The sequence below is a fragment of the Perca fluviatilis genome, chromosome 1 (assembly GCF_010015445.1).
Source record: "Perca fluviatilis chromosome 1, GENO_Pfluv_1.0, whole genome shotgun sequence".
In the NCBI taxonomy this organism is placed as follows: domain Eukaryota; kingdom Metazoa; phylum Chordata; class Actinopteri; order Perciformes; family Percidae; genus Perca; species Perca fluviatilis.
Genome location: NC_053112.1, coordinates 15,329,459 through 15,343,403, shown reverse-complemented (window position 1 = coordinate 15,343,403; position 13,945 = coordinate 15,329,459). Strand labels below are relative to the sequence as shown.

The 13,945-nt window shown below is 38.6% G+C and overlaps 1 protein-coding gene and 1 long non-coding RNA gene across 4 annotated transcripts; both read right to left on the bottom strand.

Moving 5' to 3' along the window:
• Positions 1–435: 435 nt before the first annotated feature.
• LOC120557206 lies at positions 436–2,659 on the bottom strand. Its single transcript, XR_005638942.1, has 2 exons — positions 2,628–2,659; positions 436–2,287 (listed from the first exon to the last, which is right to left on the bottom strand). It is a non-coding gene; the product is annotated as an uncharacterized LOC120557206 (long non-coding RNA).
• A 2,114-nt stretch (positions 2,660–4,773) lies between these two features.
• Positions 4,774–13,393, bottom strand: LOC120557188 (monocyte to macrophage differentiation factor 2-like). Of its 3 annotated transcripts, none has more exons than XM_039797313.1 (7): positions 12,987–13,393; positions 8,442–8,523; positions 8,094–8,254; positions 7,759–7,833; positions 7,573–7,674; positions 5,277–5,346; positions 4,774–5,172 (listed from the first exon to the last, which is right to left on the bottom strand). In XM_039797313.1, the coding sequence occupies exons 1-7, from the start codon at positions 12,998–13,000 to the stop codon at positions 4,969–4,971; spliced, it is 708 nt and encodes a 235-aa protein (XP_039653247.1). In that variant the 5' UTR covers positions 13,001–13,393; the 3' UTR covers positions 4,774–4,968. The 3 variants fall into 3 exon arrangements, with proteins under 3 accessions (XP_039653247.1, XP_039653227.1, XP_039653237.1); XM_039797293.1 differs by lacking the exon at positions 12,987–13,393 and adding an exon at positions 11,871–12,271; XM_039797303.1 differs by lacking the exons at positions 7,759–7,833; positions 12,987–13,393 and adding an exon at positions 11,871–12,272.
• Positions 13,394–13,945: the final 552 nt, after the last annotated feature.

Sequence of the window (13,945 nt, the reverse complement as noted above, 5' to 3'; positions counted from 1 at the left end):
AAGGAGCCCTAATTTGTCTGGACCACAATGTATTTGTTTCAACAGTCATTTTTAAACAATTAATTGCAATTGAATAAATAATAAAATATATATATAATAATATAGAAGAATAACTACCTTAAATTATAGATTTCATTCTCTCCACAATCTTATGGTTTTATAATAATAACAGTATTATGTTTTAACAAACACTAACATCTTCTGAAAAGTGAGGTATGTGATGTGGGTTAAGACATTATCATAAAATGATCCAAAGATTAGCCTATACTTTCCAAAGCGCATATATCCAAATAGCTATACTTCATTTTTTTCCACATCTTTATATTTCATTGTATGATAACATGTAATAAATTGCTGCTATCTTACCTTCAACACTTCTAGACAAAAAGTTGTTTTCCAAAGAGGTGAAACATTATAAAATGATGAGTCCAGGAATATACTCCATGAAAAAGCTTTTTATTACAAGAGAAATAGAAAAGATAAAAGCATTGTTGGCGTCATATAGGCTCATCACAGCACAGAAGCACCACAGACACAAGAAAAACCAATATGAAAACTAGAGAGAAATAATATGAGATAATATAATCAGTCTTGTACGACCAGAAAGAAAACACCAGCAGCACTGAGAACAGCAGCTCCACAATCACAGAGTGTGTATAAACCATGTACAGAAGGTCCATGAAGGCTTCATGGAGAGTTTAAAAAAACTCTATACAGAGTAGGTGGGCACTGCATGCCTGAATGAGACAGATATTATAACCAAGACAAGACAGACAGACACACATGTTAAACCCTCAAATACTTCATATCAAGTCACTAAACCTGCCTGTAGAGCAAGTCAAAATAGGCTCTAATACTCCCAAGTACTCCAAAACAGTAAACGCTCAATTATTTGGTGTTTCTCAGAGGCTCAAGTAAACACTTGGAGTACAAATACTAAAAGGTACTCTTAAATTTGAGAATATATCTGAAGAGTTTAATTCCAAACTGAGATATCCACAGTGTGACAAATGTAATTCCCAGTCCACTGTGACAATAAATTACCACTCCCTAATGACCTAAATGGTAGAATGACAACAATAAATATTTGTGTTACTTTAAGATTATTTTCAACCCGGGTGTGTTTGTTGGTCAGATGTCTCAAAAAGTAATGGATACATTTGATTGACTTTTGGTGGGGGTTTTTTTCCACTAAAGGATTTTCTCTCTTTGATTTGAGTTTAATGATGCATTCATATGCTGGTTGATCAATTAGATCTGCAAAAAGTTATAGTTATATTGAAGAATGAACATTATTACATTTTAAAGGTATAACCCAGGACCTGATTAGGGGTAGTTATGCAGCAAATGAGAGCTGCACAGCTGCTCCTTTGTTAGAAATGTGCAGATTTATTCTATAATACTTAGATAATATTATTTGTTACTTCTGCCAAAAAGATTATGCTGGCATTCCCTTCTCTTTGCTTGTTTCTCATATTGTTTGTATCTAATTAGCAGGATATGTTAAAACGTGTAAAGTTTGGCCATATAAGAAATAAATGATTTATTTCTGGTGTGCATCCAGTACTTTTTTTTTAATGACCTATTAACATTGCAGATAAGACCTTTTTTTTTTTTTTTTTTTACCTTCCTCACTTTCTATAGAACTACTGCACTTATTCGGATGAAAATGCATCTCATAAGTGTCACAGTGTAGTTTGATGCAACTCTTAATGCATATTTTGTGGATTTTACAGCACATTTAGGGGGTTGTGCAGCTTGGGTGAATGTATGTTTTCTAGTTCTTTATAATAATCTAAAAACACATCTGCTGCTCTAATATCTGTAGTGGTTCTATTTCAATTTCTATCTGCCTTAAAGTTTTTCTCCTGTTTGGTTACTTTATAAATATTACCCATATGTAAAACTTGCAGAAAACCTTTGGGGCTTCTGCCCTACTTGGGGATGTGAGTAAGCAAGAAAAGCTGTATGGAGTGGTGCCAGCATTAAAGAAAGCAGCTTTACAGCTTTTGATCATTCCGTTGCTCCAGACAGTGCCCAAACAACAGGAGCAGCTTCAGTGGTCCTTGAATGTGGCTTCACAGGCTTTAAAGCCCAAATGATCCAAATCCTGAGAGACAGACAGCAGCTAAATTATGTTAAACAAGATACATTTCTTTTACTCCTGTGAATACTAGACGGTATGACCTTTTGGTCCTCTAGCCACATTTTTCAAGCTCGTCCAATCTACCGTGTGCTACCACATACAGCTTAAAGTGATGGTTCGGAGTAATTTCACCCTAGGGTCCTTTGCACCATGACCTCGAGCCAAACACCCCCCCAGAAGCTTTTTTCACCTAGGTCGAACATTGGGAGAGTTAGCGTAAAGTAGCATTATCAGCTGAATAGCTTAGCGCGGGGCTAATGGATCCGAAGTGTCTCTTAACATTACCCCACTAATAATGCCCGAAATGATACCAAACGTCTACAGTAGTACAAATAGGTTATGCACTCATAACACGATGGATTGGAAAGTTTGTAAGTACACCAGAAGTTTATGAACACTTCCCTGCTGGCTTGTACTATTTGTACTACTGTAGACGTTTGGTATCATTTCGGGCATTATTAGTGGGGTAATGTTAAGAGACACTTCGGATCCATTAGCCCCTGCGCTAAGCTATTCAGCTGATAACGCTACTCTACGCTAACTCTCCCAATGTTCGACCCAGGTGAAAAAAGCTTCTGGTGGAGTGTTTGGCTCGAGGTCATGGTGCAAAGGACCCTAGGGTGAAATTACTCCGAACCATCACTTTAACACTGAGAGTACATACATATTTCAGATATACTTTTTATGTGTTCAAGGTACATGCGTTCACATGTAAACATAGACTCAGCCGATTACAGGCTTTGGATTCATGGGAGTCAGACAGTATAGGACACACACACACACACACACACACACACACACACACACACACACACACACACACACACACACACACACACACACACACACACACACACACACACACACACACACACCTGAGATGCCTTGATATTGGGCCAGATTGTTCAACAATACTATAGCTTCAGTTTCCTTTCAAGTGTGAAACGTTTATGGTAGTAGTGTGCTATCAGGTACGGCAGTATGTCAGTCTTCTGGCAGTGCTGAATCAGACAGTGGTTTTCCCTTCTGAGGTTCAACCATGTAACTTTGAAAGACTCTATCGAATGGGTCCCATTCATTAAGTTGAAGATGACGAAGATAATCAGCTGATACTTTAAGTACATTAGAAGAAAATATAGATAAAGTCAACATATACTGTACGTCATTAATAAATATATACTGTATAAATTGTACTGATGACATCTCCACTTACTAAGCCTAATCAACAACAGTAAACTATTAGAATTCAGGAATTATGTTTGGCAATCTACTGTGTAGAGCCAGGTAAAGGTGGAAGCTCACAAATAAAGTCTCCGAGACCAAAACCATAACATCTGTATGTTCAACATTAAAGAAAATATTATTCTACAGTCATGCTTGATTTAGAAATCACAGTTAATCACTGACTGAAGCAACTGCTGTTAAACCATATAGTATACTACAGTGTAGATAGCACAACTAACAAACAGTAATAATACCATCTAGCGCTCTGAATTGGAATAGTAAATTACTGATGTTGCAACCTCCTAAATATAATCAAACCATAACCTTCTGTTATTGATGATAATAATACTTTAAATAATGTCCTGAAACTAATTATGATAGTCAAGTTAGCTAATTGTAAACATTGTCCTCCACTTGACAATAAGACAATGCCTTCAATTCAGCTTCTGAACACTGAATCAGGACATGCACCACATAGAGAGAAATCTCCAAGAATAGTAATTAAACCCCTGATCATTGGAATGAAACCAAAGTACCTGCAAAAATATTTTAAGATTGAACTAAACTGGATCGATAAAAAAAAAAAGAAGCTGTGTCCTGATTGATGGGTTGCCTCCTTTGAAGTCCAGAGTTTTAACAACAATGCCTCAATGCAGTGTCCTCCAAAACAACCGGTGAATTATTTCCAGTATCCACCACAGTATCCTACAATCCATTGCATGCGGGGCAATTGGTTAATGATGCGTTCAGGTGTCCTCATGAACTCATAAATTAGGTAAATAATAGCAGCCAGGTGTAAAACTAAGGTAAATTAAAGTAATATTGATTCATTTACCATTACTATAGTACACTGTTTGCAGTTGTCCATCATATGTTAAAGTGAAACATCTGGTACTGTAAACTCAGTTATTGTTAAACCTGCCTGTGTTTGACTACTGGTTCTTTAACAATGCTGGCCAGCCTAGAGATGGCAATGTCGGTCGGTCAGACGGTTCACCACTTTTGACTTTTCCTCTTGTGCCTCCAAAGTTTTTTCATAAAATTTTGTACAGACATTCATGGTCCCCAGAAGTTGTATCTTAATGACTTTGGTGATCCACAAGCCTCTAGCATCATCATGCTTTTGTATTTGTGGCTTCAAATGAACTGTTTTCACTGGCTAGATCTCCATAAAAGTAGGTGCAGTTTAGAAACTGATTCCGCTCTCAGGATAAAATACAAATTTGATGATTATATAATTATTAAGAAACATTATACCTTCTAAACATCAACATGTTACATTGTCATTGTGTGCATGTTAGCATTTAGCTCAAAGCACCGCTGTGCCTAAGTAGCCTACAGCCTCACAGAGCAGCTAGTGTTGTGCAACTTTCTGGTGATGAACCATGTGATGAACTTGAATCTTTTTTTGCTTCACAAGTTGACGAGGATCACCTAAATGCACCATTAGTTTTTGTGACTGTGAGGCTACACCGTCTTATTTGTGGAGGAGGTTCACTTGCTCTCCAAAGGAGGCAACTCCTGAATTGGGACACAGCTCGCATTAACCCCTTGAAGTTGCTCAAACACAAGAGCTACTTGTGAGGTCAGCGCTGATGTCATCTGGAGGTCTGGACCTGACTGGATGGCTGGGCATAAAGGTACTTCCAGATGGCGTAGTAGTGTATGGCTGCTCCCATAGCTACAAACAAGTGCCAAATGGCATGAGCGAATGGGACGATGCCATCACTTTTAAAAAAGACCATCCCCAAACAGTAGCAGGCTCCGCCCACCAGCAGCTCATATAACCCCGACTGCTCCGGCTGCAAAGAAGCAGACATTTCATTACGTTTAAGTTTTTAAAGACATTACAATGAGGAAATTACAAAACATCAAAGACTACAGACAACTCAATAAGTGTGCTCACCATTGAGAGGATGACCAGGGCAGGAAAAACTCCCATCACCATATAGCAGATCAACTCCGTGATCTTATACCTGACACAGAGAGGAATATTTCAGCATGGAAGACTAAACCTTGCGACACATTAATGTCAACTCAATGGTCCACCTACTAGATTTATCTGAGTTTTCAACTGTCACACTCCAGGTCAATCACCCTCCTCTGATCAAACTGTCAAACTAGGCCACGCTGATCAAATATGAATCAAAATGGTGTTACTGCATTGCCTATTTCTTGCCTCAAATGATTTCAGAAACTAATTTTAGCGTACTGTTTAGCTGTAAAATGAGAAAGTTTGTGACCCGGCAACCATGTTGAAAACAGTCAAGCCAAAACCAAGCACCGCTCACCGGCCGGAGCAAACCATTTTTTCATTTTACAGCTAAACAGTACACTTATGTTGGAAGTTTCTAAAATTGTTTGTTTGCTATTCAACCCTGCCTCGTTTGACAGTTTGACCCCAGTTCACAAGCAGTGATTGACAATGCATTAGAAACTTCTTGGCTCTGATTGGTTGTTTTCCTTCAGGCATGGTGGAATCTTGCAAATGCCATTAGTAGCACTAGGGGGAGGCAGAGAAACGTAGTTTTTTCACAGATGATCTGTCTCATGTACCACTGTCAGGATATACTGATGAGCAAATACAACGTATGAAAGTTATTTTTATAAATGTTACCTACTGAACCTGTAATGTGAAACCAGAAGTGTTAACAATGACTTTAACAGTCAGTTAAAGGAGAATTCCGGTCAATTTCAACACGTAGCTCTGTTGTTTGTAAATTTGGAGCGCTGTCAGTAGTGAGAAAAACGAAAACAATCGGTGCTGCCTACACCGTGTTATCCTCCTGCTAGCGGTAGCACCCAGGAGAATGAAACCGGGCAAGTTTTAAACGTGCTTTCAGGCTCTTAACATGTTCCAAATGTCATTACAAGTGCCTACCCATGTGAAGTGATTCCTTCTGAGTGAACACAGTGAATCTGACTGCAGTAGATGTGAAAGAAATGCATAAAAGTCGTGCTAATTCAGCTCTGTTTAGTTCTGCAAGACGAGTGCTTCGGGACCATCTACTAACTACAACACCGAAAGGAGATACAAAAATATTTTCAGAAATAGGCATATGCTTATTAGCAGGAGGATAACACGGTGTAGGCAGCACCAATTGTTTTCGTTTTTCTCGCTACTGACAGCACTCCAAATTTACAAACGACAGAGCTACGTGTTGAAATCGACCAGAATTCTCCTTTAACGTTACCAAAAATGTACTCTTTATATTGGAGTTTTCAAACAATAGATTTAAAAATTTTCTGTACTTTTTATCCTGGGGTGATTTTCAATTTTTTATAAATGAAATGCATTTGATTACATAAAGCTTGATCAGAGTAGCTCAGGAAACAAGGACTGATGTTACATCTCATTAACAACTAAAGTCTTGAATCTAAAAAGCATGTTGATGTATGAACATGTTCACTTACAATTTAAAAGTGACGCGTAGTTACAGCCTTAAGTTACCTTACACACATCTCAACCATTTCCACATATAGGTGCTTAAAGATTTAAAATTTGGGGGGAATGATAATGTCTGAGCTGAGCTTTGCTGATGAGGATCACAGAATGCAGCTGTATAAGCCCTGAAAAAGCTAGCTAACTTTGAGTTGAGACTGTGTTGTCAGACGGGAGGAACATTGATTACTTTAAAGTGCTCATATTATGCTCATTTTTAGGTTCATAATTGGATTTAGAGGTTGTACCAGAATATATGTTTACATGGTTTAATTTTCAAAAATCATCATATTTTTGTTGTACTGCACATTGCTGCAGCTCCTCTTTTCACCCTGTGTGTTGAGCTCTCTGTTTTAGCTACTGAGTAAGGCATCTCACTTCTGTTCCATCTTTGTTGGGAGTCGCACATGCGCAGTAGCTAGGTAAGGACTACTAGCCAGTCAGAAGCAGAGTATGAGGGAGTGCCACGCTAGCAGCTAGGCGAGCATTATAACGTGTGTTACAAAGTGACTCACGGAAGTAAAGGCTGGACTACAATAGAGCTGTTTGGAGCAGTTTGTGAACAGTGTTTTCTGTTGGAGATGGTATGTCCCTTTGTTGTGGACTTTGGGCTTTTTCGTTATGTAAACCTATATCATGCACAAAAAAGATATATAACACAATAAAGGAAAGGGAAAAAGTCAAAAAGCACAATATGAGCACTTTAATAAATAGACAGTCCAACATTGATTAAAGTATATGAATGATTGCATGAACTGACCTCTCATGGAAGAAGAAGACGTAGGTGGTTCCAAAAGAGGCCATGACCCACACCAGCCAGCGCATGTGACACCCCCAGGGACCCAGCTCCCGCAGGTTCAGCCTGTTGAGGCATGAACAGGAATACATAACTACATGTACTGTATATACAAATACATATGTACATTTAGCAGGCTAGTTTGTTTACCAAGGGGCGTAGGAGGCTGCAATGAAGAAATAGATCACCATCCTGTCACACATGTGGAAACAGTGCTCCACAGACCTGAAGAGAGAGACCAAAAAGCCTCATGACAACTGAGTGACACTGTTTATACATGTAGCATCAGTGTGTTTCAGCTCTCAGAAACAAATCTGGGGTGTGGGGATATACACATTTGTGCTAGTGTGTCTCTGCAGTAAAAGAAGGGGTCATGCAGGTTGCTTTATTTCAGTGTCCTCTTCTATCCGTTAACCATATTCATCATCTGTAATATTACAATCCAGTTCAAGTGTTGAAATGTGTGTGTTTTTGTGTGCTTGTACCGTAGGTGGCTCTTCTTCCAGGCCACAGTGTGGAACAGGGTGGAGATGATGAAGAGCGAGCTGAGCCCCGCCCCGTACACCCAGGCCGACAGCCGCTCCCATTGGTCCTCCGACTGGAAGTGCAACACTGAGCTGCCCAGCAAGCTGGGAATTATCCATAGCTAAATTAATTCATAACATAAATGAAACATGAGATACAGATAGACAAGCAAACAAACATGAAGAATAAACTGAAATCCAGCACATGATGTAGGTGTAGATTAGTTAAAAAAAAAAAAAGGAGGCGTTTCTCATTTGTCTGTTATGTAATCATGCTGGATTTTTCTGTTGATGTGTGTGTGTATTCACCGCATGCGTGGCACAGTTGGCAGCATGCTCATATTCTGTGGGCTGGTATCTCTTGTTAGGAGGAACACGGTTGTTCATAAACCTGGAATCGTCAGAAAATGAACAGATTTAAGTTGATATATTTTGAAAAAAATCTAATATCTGAACTAAATTCTGCAATGAGACATCAGTTTTGGCAACATGCAACAATTAATCTTTCTTTACACACTCACAGAGCTCAAAATAATATATATATATATATTTTTTAAACAAAAAATAAAATACAATATATATATATATTACTACTTATTTCTACCCTTAAAAGCAGAATTTTTGGGTATTAAAGGGCTGCATATGAGTTTTAATGTTTTTCTTCTTGATGTCCTAAACCACGTGGAACATCTTTAATATTTGTGTCCATTTGTATCTCAATGGTGCTCATAAAATTTCACCCCATCCTGTCCTTTTGCTTAGCAACGGTAGATCGTGCTTCAACTTGTTGCCATGACTGCTGTTGCCTGGCAACAGTGGGTAACCATGGACCGACTGAACCGATAAAGGGTTAGTCCTGATGATCTCTTTCATAAACAATTCACATCTACAGATATGCCTGCATATTCAACCACACACACACACACACACACACACACACACACACACACACACACACACACACACACACACACACACACACACACACACACACACACACACAAACATGCATATGCATATATATATATATATGAACTCAAACTAACACACAACTGCTCAGGAGGTATGAGGAGGTAGCATAGATAGCACTCCATCAGTGATGTCATTGTTGTCAAGGAAACCACCGAGCAGGGATTGTCTTTCTGTTCCTCGCTCCACGCTAGAAAACTCCTTGTTTCTTTCATCTTCCTTTGCTCATGTCTCCTATCTCCCTCTCCCCGACCATGTCTTCTGTCTGCTTCCCGATGATTAAATTAACATGCAGGAAGGCAAATGGACAAAGACGTCCATGCAAAAATGTACACACACACACACACACACACACACACACACACACCCTATTTTTATGCTGCATCTTGCAGGGCCAGATTTCATAAGAGACCTAGATTTAGCATCTCTTTCTAACGCACACACAAACACACACACACACACACACACACACACACACACACACACACACACACACACACACACACACACACACACACACACACACACACACACACACACACACACACACACACACACACTGTTCTAAGATTGGTGGGACTCAAAAGGAGAAACAGGCAGCCATCAAAGGGAATACCACTCAAATTAAGAAATCACATGTATATATGAATTTTGGAGGATAGCCAAACATAGAACATCAAACAGCATCATTGTCCATATATACATACAGTATATGGCACAAAATGCAAAGCTTATATATATATATATATATATATATATATATATATATATATACAATATATATATATATATATATACACAATATATATATATACATATATATATATATATATATATATATATATATATATATATATATATATATATATATATATATATGCCATCTCCTCAGGGAAAAAGATAAAACTCTGCTTACAGAATTTCACAAACGTTTCAGTCCAAGTGGAGTGATAATAGCCTTAAATCTGTCCACTTTATATTTCTGTGTTGTTGTGCAACAGTGTGAAATGGTAGAACATGATGTTCTCCTCCTACACGTCAGCTCGTCAACTCCTGATCCTTCTGTAGATGAACAGGAGGTAAAACCGAAGGAGTGGCGATAGAAGGATAAAAAAATCCAACTCACATATAATTACAGTGATGGAAACATATCTTAGCAAACATGCCTAATTTTCCCTTTTTCCTATATTGTACTCCTGTTTCTTAAGCATCTGTTTTTAGAGTGACACTAATTCAGAGTTATTAATACTAACTGACCGAGGCCAAAAAAACACTGTCCTGTCCCAAATAAATAGGCGTGGTCTGTGTGTGTGTGTGTGTGTGTGTGTGTGTGTGTGTGTGTGTGTGTGTGTGTGTGTGTGTGTGTGTGTGTACGTGTGCGTGTGCGTGTGCCAAGCCCAGCAGGCTTGGCCGGGTCATTAATGACTTCATCAAGCTGGCTGATAATTACCCGGCCAGAGGCCAGAGGCCAGACAGAGAGACACACTAAGTGGACAGAGGCGCAGAGTTGCGGAAACATCATCACTCTTGTAATACGACAGCAGGACAGACAGAAGGAACGCTTTTATTGTCTTATTGAACCGTGAAGACCAAAACCTCAGTCCAGTTAATGGTGAACGTGAATTAATCTTACAGTTTTATGGTCAAGCTAGTACTGCTCTTTGTGTATCAGTGTATATCAAGTAGACTACATACAGGACATACCATACAAAAATGGTGGAGAAAAAAACCTTCTAGTAGAGCTGAAACAATTAGTTAAATAAATGATAAGTTCACAAACAAATTTTAATAATAATCTAAACGATTATTATTGAAAAGGGACAAGCAAAAATGTCAAATACTATCTGGTTCCAGCTTCCTGATTTGCTGTTTTCTCTTTCTTACATCACTATAAATATATATATATATATATATATATTTTTTTATATTTGGGTTTTAGACAGTTGGTCTGACAAAACAAGCAATCTGAAGATGTCACCTTGTGCTCTGTGAGATTGTGAAAGGGAATTATCATTGAGCATCATGTTTTAAAGACAATGAATTGATCAATAGTGAAATGATCCATTAGTAGCCGTATATTCTAGTGAACATCATCGCTAGTTTGATTGTGATATGATACTTAAGTTTAGAGGAAATAGGCTATGTAACACAATTCTTTTCATTATTGATTCATCTGTGAATTATTCTTTGGATTGTTTTGGATAATGTCAAAATAAATAGGCTAATGAAAAACGCCCCTCACAAGTTTTCAAATGGCCTGTTTGGTGTGACCAAAATATTCAGTTTAAAATCCCATAAAACACAGAAAAGCAGCAAATATTCAGATTTGAAAAACTCAAACCAGAGAATATTTGCCATTTGTTCTTGAATTAACAACTTTAACAATTAATCAATTATCAAAATAGTTGATTGCTTTTCTGACCATTTACTAATACATTCATTGTTTAAGTTGTTGTGTAAAGGTCTGAATGAAGAAAAATAAATAATCACAATTTGCCGTATCTTGTGTTCTTAAATTATTAAAATATGGCAACTGCGCACTCATGCATGACAAGTGATATTATATTTAATAATGATCATTTGCCATCTATAGCATAACAACACATTGAACTCAGACATGAAACAGTTTTCCATATCTGATTTTATGTAGAAGCTAAGGAGAAGCAGAAAACATTTGAGTTTTAAATGTCTTATCAGTGTGGTCTGCTCTAGAGTTGAAACAATTTTGTTAATCAATTAATGTTTCAGTCATCAATCAAGCAAAAATACCTGCTTATTCCAGCCTTTCTGATATGAGGATCTGCTGCTTTTCTCTCTTTTAATATCAGTGTAAACTGGAACTTCTTTGGCGTTTGGACTGTTGATCGGAAAAACCAAGACATTTGAAGTCACCCTGAGCTCCGGGAACTTGCACTATTTCAGATTTTTTATACACAAAACAATCGATTAATCCAAAAAGCAATCAGCATTGGCACATTAACTGGTAATGAAAATAAATCGTCAGTTGCAGCCATGGTCTGCTTTGTTTGATCTTTTCCTTCTGTGAAATCCATCCAAAAACCCCATGACAGCCTGGACCCAGACCCTGTGGGCTGTCATGTGTACTAGGCACATATAGCAGCACAATATATCGTTTTTTGGTTTTTTTTAATCGTCATCGCAATATCAACCGGTGCAATATACACATCGCGAAAGGCTGCGACATATCCCGACACAAAACTGATTTTTTTGTGTTAGTTGAAAGAAAATATCAGAAGAAAACTGCACTTTAAAATGTAGCCTAACTGTCACTTTTTTTCGTGGTGCTTTTATATTCAATGTAATGTTCAATTTGTCTATAAAACAACATTGAAAATGATTTTACTTTTATTTGTTTCAAATTCAACAAGCAATTTGTAGTATTGTTGAAGAATACTGAAAGCAGCAGAAATGCAGAACTGAGCATATTTTGATATCTGTTTCTGTATCGCGAGTAATCGTTATTGCGATATTCAACAACATTATCGCATATCGCAAATTTTCCTCATATCGTGCAGCCCTAATGTGTAGGACCAAATATAAGAGAGGATGTGTGTTTGTGTGGCCTACTGTGTGTTTCAAGAAATACTGTGCACACAGAAAGGGAAAAAGACACAAGAGACAGCAAGACAACGATGAGGAGGAGGGAAGTGGCTAGGTCTGTCTGTGTGTGTGTGTGTGTTAATAATGATGCTTGTCATAATCAGTTATACGATATGTTGAAATGTAAATGTCGGCTAAACCAGCTCGTTCCCAAACCCATCCATCATCCTTAGCATCCTCCTCATCATCATTAAAATCTCTATCAGGCAGCATTATGATAAGGATTCCTAATTCATCAGCGGTTCATACAATGATTTCACCTACCTTATAAGATTCATTTACAGTGGAAATAAGCAACAGTTGACAGCAGACAGACAGTATGGCTAAAGCCAGAATCCCCTCTGAGTGTTGGGCGAATAGCCGCCGCGATTTGGATCAGTTGTGCTCAGATTGTAACGGGCCGGTCTAAATGGAACGTAACGAGCATCGCCGTTTCACCGGAGAATACGTCGTCGTCTTATCCTCATCTCAAACAGCACCGGGAGATGGATGGATGCATCCCAACCTTCTTTTTACATTCACTGATCCCGACCCAGCTGCCTCCAGTCCGGAAGTGTGGGCGTCGGGGTTGGTCTCTGAGGGGACAGACGTTTTTCCTGCACGGTGGTGGTGTTGATGTTGGTGGTCTCTCTCTCTCTCTCTCTCTCTCTCTCTCTCTCTCTCTCTCTCTCTCTCTCTCTCTCTCTCTCTCTCTCTCTCTCTCTCTCTCTGTGTGTGTCTCTCTCTCTGTCTGGTGGAGCTCCGCCGGTTCACCTCATCACGACTCGGTGAGGAGGGTTGTTTTTCATCACTGAAGGCTGCCACATCATTTTCTGTCGGACTGATTCCTGGCTGGGGAAATTGTGCCTTTTTGTTATTGTAAGTAGCTACGTTTCCTGGTTCTACCTCTAGGTGGCGATGCAGGCACGGAGTTTGAGGCTGGATGATATAATATGATGATGAATGTTAAGTGTTTTATTGTGTTCAGCTAGCAAGAAACAGTTTCTAGTCAGTTTACTAAAACAGCTGCTAGGCCTATATTCTGTGGCCGGGCAGGAGCTTTGTCAAGTCTGGAAAGAAATAACCCCATATGATGTCATAGTGATGTCATCTGGGTTATCGATGGTTTGATGGAGAGGCTACACATTTTGAGATGTGCAGTGGAGTTGTATAGGCTACTAGTCAGTTAGACTCTATTGCAAGATACTGGCAAGTTGCATTATGGGAAATGTAGAATCCATACA